The sequence below is a fragment of the Ceratotherium simum genome, chromosome 25 (assembly GCF_057802395.1).
Source record: "Ceratotherium simum simum isolate JZ-2026a chromosome 25, ASM5780239v1, whole genome shotgun sequence".
Classification (NCBI taxonomy): Eukaryota; Metazoa; Chordata; class Mammalia; order Perissodactyla; family Rhinocerotidae; genus Ceratotherium; species Ceratotherium simum.
Genome location: NC_141924.1, coordinates 39,713,252 through 39,726,074, shown reverse-complemented (window position 1 = coordinate 39,726,074; position 12,823 = coordinate 39,713,252). Strand labels below are relative to the sequence as shown.

General features: G+C 37.1%; 1 protein-coding gene across 4 annotated transcripts in view; it reads left to right on the top strand.

The window, feature by feature from the left end:
• PTPRQ (protein tyrosine phosphatase receptor type Q) overlaps window positions 1–12,823 on the top strand; it is a 243,829-nt gene that overhangs the window by 122,194 nt on the left and 108,812 nt on the right. For all 4 annotated transcript variants that reach the window (XM_087449140.1, XM_087449138.1, XM_087449137.1 and 1 more), the window contains one exon: window positions 2,229–2,498. In XM_087449140.1, coding sequence (XP_087305266.1) covers window positions 2,229–2,498 — 270 coding nt within the window. The remainder of the gene's footprint in view (window positions 1–2,228; window positions 2,499–12,823) is intronic.

Sequence of the window (12,823 nt, the reverse complement as noted above, 5' to 3'; positions counted from 1 at the left end):
GTAGGGGACTATGAAGACTATGAAATACCATTGGTCTTATTAAACAACCTACCTGTGTGTCACGTACGTGCCATAGCTCATCTTTGTTGTGTACCAAATAGTTTTCATTTATGACCTATTTAACGGTGGCTTAAAAATGTGCTTCTCCTTCTCTCGACTGGACCGTATGTATAAAGGCACTTCTTGCTCACTTTTTTTGGTCAATGATTATTGAATGAGCACAAGATCCTGTTCTAGTCATTTCTTCTCTGTACCTCTGGATGCTCTTCCTCTTTTTTTAGTGAATCTCTAAATTGAAACTGGAGACCATTCACTGGTAAATTAATCATTTTGAATTAATTTATGAATACCTGAGACTTTTTTCAGAGCATGCCTATAAAACAGACTAAATAAATAGTATTTATACTGGATAAAGTGCGTGCTCTGAAGTCATCATGTCTGGATTTGAACCCAAGCTCTGTGACTTACCAGTTGTATAACCACGGCAAAGGCTCTTGACTCTTCTGAGCCTCTAGATCCTTAGCTGAAAGGAAACACACATTAGCAGTAGCCATCTTATAAGGTTGCTGTGAAAAATATTTGAAAAGATCCATATAAAGCACTTATTAGAATATTGGACACAGTAAATGCTCAAAAAATAATCCTGTTGCCCCTATTCCCATATTACAGGTGAAGAAACCATGATGCAGGCAGATTAGATGAAAAGGTCAAGAAAATTAGTGAAGAAACTGAACTAGAACATTAGCTTTCTGATCTCTAGGGAAGGGTGGACATGACTGTAGGAAATACATATCATATATGAGTGATAGTTTATAAAAATATTAAACCTATAAAGAAAAAGATTTTAACAAATATACATGTCAAGTTAAAAAAAATCAAGCCTAATCTTGTACAACAGGGCTCTGTAAACCGATAAATATTTGTATGACTAAAATAAGATTATGCCACAAAATTCTATGCTCTGATTGGTTAAATAAAAGAAAAATTTTCACCTTTAAGGGCTGTAATATCAGCTGGTTAATTAATTGTTTTTACATTCACAGAGTCAGTGAAATTGATGTTCACAAAATCCAGGTTTATAAACTAAACTTAAACAAATTCTCCAGTGTCTTTTGTTACCTTATTTTATGAAAATATTGTATATGCGTTTGAAAATAAGGAAGCAAACAGTCAATAATATTTAATTGCCAGAACCCAGGATCGGCCCAGAAATGGTCTTTTCTTTAATTTTAAATGCCATACATCCCCTAAGTATTCTCTGATGCCTTTATCTTACAGAGGAAGAAGGATTTGTAAGATATGAATTTAGGCCAGGGGAGAGAACTGTAGACAAGTCAAAGATTATTTGAGTGTTCTTTAACTATGTTTTGTATAACTACAGCAAGTTGTTTCCTTTCACTGTTTATTATTTGTAATCCATGAGTAGTCTGTATGCTAATTTTCCTTCTACCGTCCTCCTTTTGCTGTAACAAGAAAAGCTATGCTAACATTAGGGGACATTAGATGATCAGACATTTCCCTGGGAAGGAACCAGTCTCTCTGATCCGTAGTCCCTTTGGTGGGCTGGGGTATTGCTCTTCAGCCAGGTCTACTAGATATAATGGAACTCTTAGAAATTAGGTTACTTCCAAGTACATTCAGAGAAGTTCTAGAAAAAACTGGGACTGCTTAAATCTTCCCTCTGATGACTTATAAAAAGGTACTGAAGGATGAGGTCTTCACAATTCTTTTCAAGATGCCATTCGAATATTAAAAAAAAAAAAAAAAAAAACCTTAAATTGGTTACATGTTTCTTAGTACTCTTGGGCCCTGATGTGCCACCTTAGGGAGGCTCCTACATCTATGTTTTGCATAAAAATTTTACATAATAAAGTGTTGCTAAAATTATTCCTTTCTGATTAAGAGAGTAGGCTTCAACCACTGCCTGGGTTTGAGGCTACATAGTTGCTCCGGAGGATTTGAGGATGTGATTGCTGCTTGGGCCTAAAAAAATGTTCTGACTGGTTCGGTACTGTAAGGATTAACAAGATGGCATAGAAAATGGGTCAATTGCTATTGGATTCAGCCTAGGTTAAAAACTTTTTGAGCACACAGTGAAAGGTTGATATGTTAAATTTTTATTCTGTCTCTACTCCTAAACATGATTTTATCTAGCAATCACATAATTCAATCATTAATCTACTACATGTCTATAAGTTTTAACCTTGGACATTTATTTCTCTCTTAAGTTCCAGATGTTGTACAGAATATACAGTGCATGGCAACTAGCTGGCAGTCAGCTATAGTGAAGTGGGAGCCACCCAAAAAGGCAAATGGAATAATTACACATTATATGATAACAGTTGAAGGGAATTCTACAGAAGTCTCTCCCCAAGATGACACGTATACTTTCATGAAGCTTCTTGCCAATACCTCATATGTCTTTAAAGTAACAGCTTCAACCTCAGCCGGTGAAGGTGATGAAAGTATTTGCAATGTCAGCACTCTCCCTGAAACAGGTAACTGAGCTGAAACAGGTAACTTACCTGAAACACGTAACTATTCGTGGACTGTGTTGCACATTTGTCAGTACCGTTTGTAGCACGTTTATCTAAAGATGTGAAATGCACATAAAAAAATACAGCACATCCTTTTTTATCTCGTTTGTTGCCTGAGTACCAGCTGTGTAGTACGTTGACTCCTCTCTACAAATTGGGAGATAGAAGGGAGGAAAAAAGAGAGAAAATCTGCTTCATTATGTTTCCACAAATAACTGTTTCTCATTATACAAACTCCAAACTTACTGAGTTATGCTTTACCATAATTTAAAATAGGGAATGAATATGTAAGCTTTTTGATATATATCTCTTTTTTCTTAATTGAATTTATGGAATTCTAGATGCTTCCCTGAACTCTATAGCTGCAGTGTTAGGCTCACTTTCATCTATTTCCTTATATACCAGCCTTTATCTTTTATATTATTTGAATAAAAATATCCAGGTCACTAAGCTGTAGTCTACAAAGAAGAAAATTCTCATTCTTCCTAACAGTGCTCAATTCTGTGTCATACTCTCCTTCATCCTTCTACTTTCTCCAGCATTGTACCTGCTCATATAAATAAAAACCTGCTTCTTTCCTGTAACACCACTTCCCTGGAGGCCCGCCTCAGTGGGGACTGTGGGTATTGACATAATTGTTGCCTCTTGCACATTTAGATCCTTTGTCTTGGAAACATCTTCTAACCCCTCCTCTGTTTTGAAATCAGCATCACCTAATTTTACTACACTTTTCTATCCTTGAGGCTGTAAGTCACATAACTTCAAGACATGGCATACCTTCTCCCTATTTCAGCATCCAGATCATCATCCTTTCCTTCTCTTCCTTCCAAAGCAACATTTCAGACTTCAGTGGAATGGATGCATTTTAAAACACCTATCTCTTACTCCTTAGATATCAAACGAGGTCACTGTGAGTCTCTTCCAGGAGATTCCCAACTCTGAGAGGATTTCACTGTTTGTTTTTACCAGACGCTGGGTGATGAATATTGTTAGAAAAAATAGAAATGGTTCTACCTGCTCAGCTATAAATTCACGTTCTCTAACTCTCCCAGCTGTTCCATGTCTTCTATCCATTCCTTGTTTAAACTTTATCAATTTTTTATAGGAAAATTCTGCTCTCATTCTGAACGTAGTCTCCCCCCTCTATCATCTCTTTTGATGTTATTATTCATTTTACTAGTAACATCAGTAGTAGTTACTTATGCTCCCCAGATATCCTTTCTCAGTGTCTCCTCTAGAGCATTACTCCATCAGTCTTTCTCCTGCATTTTATCCTCTTTCTCTCTCTCCTGCATGCGCACACACACACACACACAGACACACACACAGACACACACAAATTTTTAGAAAATTTCAACTGAGGACCTGTTGTATATCAATCCCAAACATATTCTAAATGGAATTTGTTACATGAATTCTCCCTCTCTTCCTCACTTTTCTATGCCTGTTCTTGATAATCAATTGGACCCCAAGCTTCATAGTTTTATGTGATTCTTTCCCCATCTCTGCTATGTATAATCTGATTTTATCAATTCAGTTCCTGTAAAGGCTCTGCAATTTGCCCCTTCTCCAATTTGACTGCTTGCATTGGACATGACACTTGTAGTTTCCAATAATAATATGCTAAGTAGCCTTGTCACCCACGCTAATCCAGCCTGCCCATCAGTCTCATTTTTCTACCTACTTGCTTTGATTGAATTGGCTCTAACATAGAATTTAGAGCACTTATGTGTTGGCAGTTGAAGTTTATTATCTAAAGGCTAAGAGTAAGACATGTAGATTTGCGTATCTGAAGTATAGAAGTGATAATGAAAGGCACAACGTGTAGGAGATGGCCCAGAATTCTCCCCATGTTTTATTTATTCTCACTCTCTACAAAATGGATCCCAGAATTCATCACCAATTAGAATCTGACTTCTTTCTAGCTTCTCACTCTTATGTCCCTCTGCTATATCTCTCTTTGTATAGCCAATGCCTCTAGCCGAACTTCATTTATTCAATGCAATCGATTTCATCTATCCAAGTCAGAAAATACATATTAAGCACTACTGTGGGCTAATAATTGATTAGATTCTCTTATTTAAACATACCCAACACTTTTTCACCATTAGAATGCTTTGCTTCCTTTTTTTTAAGTTTTCAATAACATGCCAAGCTTGAAACTACAGATTCCTGGACTTCACCCCAGACTTCTTATTATCATGGCCTCAAGAGGTGAAGCCCCAGATCTGTACTTTTTAGCATCTCTCTGGGTAATTTTAATGCTCTGTAAATTTTGGGAAGTACCAGAGTAGATTACCCAGGAACTTTGATGGCAGGTGATATGTAGCAGTGAGGATAGGCAAACAGTGTCAGAGAGGTCTCCAAAGGGGTGACAGGTGTTTCCCCAGTGGGTGGGCAGCAGACCATTGCTATACAGAGTCTGGGAGAAGGAAATATGCTCCAATCCAGGCAGGTGGTCTGCAGCAGGGTGGTCTAGCGCCAGGTAAAATGGTCTTGATCATTGGACAGGAGCTCAGTCTTAGAACACTGGGAAAAAAAGATGGGACAATAATTCTGAAATAAATGAGAAGTTCAGGACTCTGAAAACAAGGGAGAGGAGTCATTATTATTGAGGTCACTGGTACTCAAGGTGACTGCTCAGTCACAGGAATGAAGCAGAAGTTCAGTCAGTGGAACTGAGACACATAATGAAAGCAGCAACACACACTTGATGTAGAGCAACTGAACTTAAGGTACAGGTTTTTGTAAAAAAATCCTTTAATTAAGGATTTGAATTGGATCTGAACTCAGGATTAAAAGACCATGTGAAGGGAGACTGAAGGGATTCTAAGTCAATGAATTAGGCAGATATTAGACATATAGTATCATGTGCTGTGTGCTCTCTTACTACTAAAGACCACTGTTTCTCAAAGTTTGGACTTCTGAGCCCCTGAGTCAGAATGTACATCTCTGAGGCCCTACTCCAGACCCATGGAATCAGAATCTGGAAATTAAGACTCACAAATCTTCATTTAAACAAGATATGTGGGTAATACAGTGCCGAAATTTGAGAACCACTCTATTCCACTGTAAACTCTTTACTTGAGGGGACTGTCTTATTTGTCTTTCTTGTAGACAAATTTGACTGTCTTGTCTTTCACAGTTCCTAGCACAGAGCCTTGGGCATTATAGGCACTCAAATGTTTGTAGAAGAAAGAAATACATTTTCTTATATAATTCATGGTTTTTCATAAAGGTTTTTACTCTGTTGCAATATAGTATTTCCACATTTCCATCAGGCAAAATTATAGATATTTTCTCCTAGGCAAATGTAAAAGTTTTTTTTTTTTTTTTTTAATGAAAGAGAGTCATTCATATTAAACATATCAGTTGCTGCTTCAAAAATATTTAAATATTTTTTTCATCTTTAAAATTAAGTTCCAGGTCTAGTATACAATTATGTTTATGATTACAATACTTATTAGGTAAATAATTTGTTTTCATCTTGGTTCACATGAATTGTTTGTTGATGAGACATCCGTAAGAACTGGAGATTCATTGTTCACAATGGAAACAGTTTTATAGCTGTTGCAAACTTCTAATTTATGGTGGTCTAAGATTAGTCACAGTGTATAGTCAGCTCTGAGTCACCGACTCTGTACTTATTTTTGACATAAAGTAAAATCAAGTTTGGCTCACTCTCTCACTGCCTACTGTCTGACCTTAACATTCCTTCCAGGGATTATTGGGTGTGTTTTTCAGAGTAAACTCGGTCATATCTGGGCACAGTTAAACATGCATCATGACAATTGAATTTATGAGGAGATTAGTGTTTGGTGTCTAAACTAGTTCCATTGTCACAGACAAACATGTTGGATTAGGGCAAATATAGATGAAGGCCCCAAATCTTGGTTCTTTCAACAGCATTTTATGTCAAAATATATCACATGTACCAATAAAAATATTATAGCAAGTTCATTTGTGTGCAAGACTTAACTTTTAGGATCTCAAATTAATTCAGAATGCATGCATTTGTCCATATTATTTTCAAATCATAGTGTATGTGGTGATTTAATATTGAGTTTTAAAAACTTGTTCTTTTTTCCTGGAAGATAATTTTACAGTTTGGATTTATTCAAAGCTCTTTCAAGTTCAGTAATTTAAAATCAAAAGAGAAAAATAACCTAATCCCTCACATGCCCAAAACTTAATTGAAGGAAAGTGAAATATACAGTTGTGGTTTTTAGGAATGTTCTTTTCAGCACTGACTTCTTTATTAGCTTTTTGTCCAATAGGAGGTATCAGCCACCTGTAGGGACCCACTGGAAATCCACTGAGCTTGCAAATACGTTAACAGTACAGTGTGATTTAATGGGAATGTGTTCAATTTCCCTGGTTTTTTTTCTTCTACTTTTGCTTCTTTTAAATATCCCTGTACTGTTTAATAGCATATTTGTAAACTCTCAGTCTTCTTCTGGAAAGCCTTGATCATCATTCCCCTAAGAACTATTCAAGAAATGTATTTGTTATGCACTATATTTGGATCTCTGTTTTGAGGACCTCTCTGAGCAGTGCGGAGATGACTGGGCAAACTGTGATTATGACTAAATCTGATCTTCATTTACCAGCTTATTTTTTTAAATAAACTATTTATGTCACTTATAAGAATTCATATCATTCTTAAGTATCATTTAATAGATTGAAAGTGGATGGTAAAAGTATTTCTCAGGGTTGCAAATTAATGCAGTAATTCAAAAGTTCATTTCCCTTTGTCTGCATCCCACTTACATTGCCTCCTCACCCATCTTCTCAGTTGAGATGAGTCAAACATGCAGGAAAATTGCATCATCCTGTTTGTTCTTTAGTAAGTGGATTGACACATCCTACTTACAGTTAGTAATTGCTGAAAGCGCAAAAGCCATTACAGTTGTCTGTCACAGACACAGATCAGAAAGAAATAGCTATTAGCATTGCTACCCTAATTGAAATGCAAGCATTTTACAAAATATTTTTCAAAATATTTTTAATACAGACTTAAGCATTAAATATTATACTTTTCTTAAGAGTAAACATCAGATGAGAAGTATCTTTTTTACACTTGTAGTGTAGCAAACATCTGACCAATATATTCTTATTTATGCTTATGATGTGCAGGCTCTGTGTTTGGGGTTCCAGACCCAAGTTTGAGTCTCAAATGGCATTGGTGATCTCTGCTCTGCACATCCAAATGACTCCACTATTATTGTAAAGACATATCCAATAAATATAAAGCAATTAAATACAAACCTACATAGGGCCGGCTCCGTGGCTTAGCGGTTAAGTGTGCGCGCTCTGATGCTGGCGGCCCGGGTTCGGATCCCGGGAGCGCCCCGAGGCACCACTTCTCCGTCCAACGTGAGGCCGAGTCCCACGTACAGCAACTAGAAGGATGTGAACCTATGACATACAACTATCTACTGGGGCTTTGGGGGGAAAAAACTGAATAAATAAATAAAATCTTTAAAAAAAAAAAAAAAAAAAAAAAAAAAAATACAAACCTACATAAATGTTAGCCAATTTTGTGGATGGAAGATGGAATCAAGTAAGAATTCTGGAGAAATAGATTTTATTGAAGGCTGTATTGAAGAAGTGGAATATGACTTGGATGTTGCTCATTGGTAGCTTGAGAATTGTCTTATAGGAGGGGCTTAGACTCAGTCACCTAATCGAAAGAGGATCATGTGATCTTGAACCTTGATTTTCTTGAAAAGACAGGTACACTAATGTTTACTTAGATGATATGATATACGTCAATAAAGTAGCCAAGTTTTAAAAATATTTTTGATTGTTGCTCCTCAATATACTATGAGAAAATGTCAGTTGTACTTATCAAAGAACATTTTTTTTATTTGAGCTAACTTAGATGGTGGGAGTGAGGGAGATTTGAAGATTATGGGTGGGCTAAAGCACTCATGGTAAGCCACCCTGTGCCACCATCACTATTCATGGAAATAGTGAGATTAATGGATAAAAGGGAGTAAATAGGAATTCCAAGAAAACACACGGGGGAATAAAGGAATGTAATATTCCTTTACTTTGAACGTAAAGGAATTGGAAAGTAATATGTAATACAAGGGGCCAGGCTGAGATGGAAGCCTGACTAGAGCAGAGGGCATTGTGTTGGAAAGAGTGTGGCAGGGGAGGTTGAATAACTAAAGTGGACCTTACTCTGTTCTTAGTTTTGCATGATTCTAGCAGAAGTTTGGATATAATATAATGGAAAAATGGGAACTCCGCTCAATTTAGAGTAAGAAACAACATAAGTAACTCTAAAAATAGTGATTGTTTTTTGGCTATTTTCCTAAAACCTTGCAGTCATCTCTTTAGATGGAGAAGAATTTGTTCATTACTTATTTACTGAGCCTCCCAGGCCACAAAGGATAAAATCCACAGTCATTTGAATGGCCCACAGGGCCCTTTTTCAACCCGGCATTCTCTTCCCTACTTACATGTATGTCTCCTCCTCCATATTTTGAAATTTATCCTCAAATGCCACCTCTTCAAAGAGGGTCTGACTTATTTATGATTGAACCTCCTCCCAGTTAGAATTTTCTGCACCCCTTTCCTGATTTACTTTTCTCCATTATATGTGTCATTGTCTATGGATGTACTCCATGAAGACAGGGATTTTTCTTTGCGCAGTTGACACCTGTTTTCAGTGCCCAGAAAAGTGTCTGGCATACAGTGATACTCACCAAATATATTATGAAGGATGATTCAGTCAATCAGTCAATCAATGCACAAGCCTAGGAGAGTGACAGGCTCACATTAAACACTCAATATGCGTACTTTGCGTGCCTGAAGTAGAAACTTTCAGCCACACAATTATTTTTAGACCATTATTTGGTACAATATATAAGAAAGGTGAGTGTTCTGGGATATATTTTTTTAATTAAACTTTTTATTTTGAGATAGTTGTAGATTCACACGCAGTTGTAAGAAATAATACAGAGAGATCCTGTGTTCCCTTTATCCACCTTCCCTCAATGGTAACATCCTGTACAGCTATAGTATAATATCACAACCACCGTATTTATATTGATGCAATCAAAATAGAGAACATTTCCGTAAGAACAATCCCTCCTGTTGCCTTTTTATGGCCACACCCAATTCCTGTCCACCCTTCTTGTATCTGCTGTCATCTTAACCCTCTGACAACTGCTAATTTGTTCTCCATTTTCTGTAATTTTGTCATTTCAGGAGCGTAATATAAATGCTTTGTGTGTTTGTTGATTGATGTGTTCACGTGATTTTCTTTTTTAGCTTACTAATATGGTGGATTACTTTGATTGATTTTCTAATATTGAACAAGCCTTTGGTCTCTTGAATCAGCCCCACTTGATCATGATGTACTTCCTTTTTTTTCTTGAAGTACAGTTGACATACAATATTATGTTAGTTTTAGGTATACAACATAGTGACACGACCTTTATATACATTACAAAATGATCATCACAGTAAGTCTAGTAACCATATGTCACCATACAGAGTTATTACAATATTGTTGACTATATTCCTTATGCTGCACATTACATCCCCATGACATTCATTTTATAACTGGAAATTGGTACCTCTTAATCGCCTTCACCTATTTCACCCAACGCTCCACTCCCTCTCCTCTGGCAACCATCAGTTTGTTCTCTGTATCTATGAGTCTGTTTCTGTTTTGTTTTGTTTGTTTGTTTTGTTTTTTAGATTCCACATGTAAGTGAAATCATACAGTATTTCTCTTTCTCTGACTGACTTAGCCTAATACTCGCACGATCCATCTGTGTTGTCGCAAATGGTAAGATTTCATTCTTTTTTATGGCTGAGTAATATTCCACTGTTTGTATGTGCTACATCTTCTTTATCCATTCATCTGTTGATGGATACTTAGGTTGCTTCCATATCTTGGCTACTGTAAATAATGCCGCAATGCACATAAGGATGCATATATCTTTTTGAATTAGTGTTTTTTTTTCTTTGGGTAAATACACTGGATCCTATGGTAGTTCTACTTTTAATTTTTGAGGGAACACCTCATACTGTTTTCATAGTGGCTACACCAATTTACATTCCTACCAACAGTGCACAAATGTTCCCTTTTCTCCACATCCTCACCAACGCTTGTTATTTCTTGTCTTTTTGATAATAGCCATTCTGACAGATGTGGGGTGATATCTCACTGTAGTTTTGATTTGCATTTCCCTGATGGTTAGTGATGTTGAGCATCTATTTGTGTGTCTGTTGGCCATCTGTATGTCTTCTTTGGAAAAATGTCTATTCAGGTCCTCTGCCAATTTTTTAATCTGTTTAGTTTTTTGATATTGAGTTGTATGAGTTAATTATATGTGTTTTGGATATTAACCCCTTATCAGATATATCATTTGCAAATATCTTCTCCCATTCAGTAGGTTGTCTTTTTGTTTTGTTGATGGGGTGTACTTCTTTTTATGTACCACTGATTTCTACTTGCTAATATTTTGTTAAGAATTTTTGCATCTATATTCACGAGGGATATTAGTCTATAGTTTGGTAGGGGGTTTTTTTCACCATCTTTTCCTAATTTTGGTATCAGAGTAATACTAGCTTCATCATATGAATTTATTCTAATTTCTGGAAGAGATTGTGTAGAATTAGTGTTAATTCTTCTTTAAACATTTGGTAGAATCCTCCGGTGGAACTATCTGGGCGTGGAGATCTATTTTGGGGAAGTTTTAAAATTATGTTTAAGTGCTCTCAGGATGCAATCTTGGAGCTGAAATGTGATATCAAACCAGTTGCAAAAAGTGGTACTTCTGGGCCGGCCCCATGGCTTAGCCGTTAAGTGCGTGCACTCCGCTGCTGGCAGCCCGGGTTCGGATCCCGGGCACGCACTGACGCACCACTTCTCTGGCCATGCTGAGGCCGCGTCCCAAGTGCAGCGACTAGAAGGATGTGCAACTATGACATACAACTGTCTACTGGGGCTTTGGGGGAAAAAAAAAAAAAAAAAGGAGGAGGATTGGCAATAGATGTTAGCTCAGAGCCGGTCTTCCTCAGCAAAAAAAAAAAAAGTGGTACTTCTAAATAATCCATTTGTCAAAAAAGAAGTCTTGAAAGAAATAAAGTATTGTAAACTAAAATGTATTGAAATGAATTGATATGAAATGAAAATATAATAAACTAAAATGTGCAGAACACAGTTAAAGCAGTGAAGAGAGGCAAATTTATAGCACTGAATGCATACACTGGAAAAGAGGAAGCATCTCAGGTCCATAATCTAAGTTCCTCCTCCCCTCTACTAGAGTCTGGAGAAACAAAAGGAAGATAAACTTAAAGCGTACTGAAGGAAGAGAATAATAAAAACAAGAACAGAAATCAATGAAATTGAAAACAGGAAAACAGTAGGAAAAGTCAATGAAACAAAGAGCTGGTTCTTTGAAAAGATAAAATTGACAAACCTCTAGCAAGCCTGACAAAGAAAAAAAAGAGAAGACAAAAATTATCAATATTTAGGAAAGAAACCACTATAGACACTGCAGCCATCAAAGGGGTAATAAGTATTATTATGTTAGTATTATTCCTAACAACTCTACACAAATAAATTTTGGATGAAATAAACTTATTCTACAAAAAGCACACTACCACAGCTCACCTAATATGAAATATGAAATACATCATTTGAATAGCCTTATAACTATTAAAGACATTACATTTGTAATGGTTTCCTTTGATACCACTCTGGTAGGGAAAGGAAGGGCAACTGCCAGGTGGGTGTAGAAATCCAGGTTCCCCACTCAGCCTCTGTGGACACCCAAGGGGAGGATGCTGGGTGAGCGTGGAACAGAGGGCATCCCACTAGGCCTCCACTGAGGAGGCATCCTGGCCCTGGCTGGAAAGAGTAGGAATGCCTCATTACTGCTCCCCATTTGTTCTTCACTGACATGGTGGAGGGATCTTGTTTCCTCTGGAAAGGGTGAAAGCTCTAGCTCCCTGTTTTGCCTTCCCTGACTTTATCGTCTCAAGGATGGTTGGGGTGCCTCATTACTGCCTAGTGAGGGCAGAAGGCTAGGTTCCCAATTTGACTCTTGTTGTCATGGGAGGGAGTGGGGCCACAGTTCTTCCATGGTTTTTGGATAGAGCTGTTCTTGTCTAAAAGTTTTCTGTCTTGCTAGGCTGCACTGTTTTGGGGGCTAGAGAAAGCAGGCTTTTCCTGGGGCTTCTTTTGTCTGAGCTAATTGGCATTTCCAGATTTCTGGCTTCTGGGTATATGAGGCAAAAAGAAAACCCAGGAAACTCAC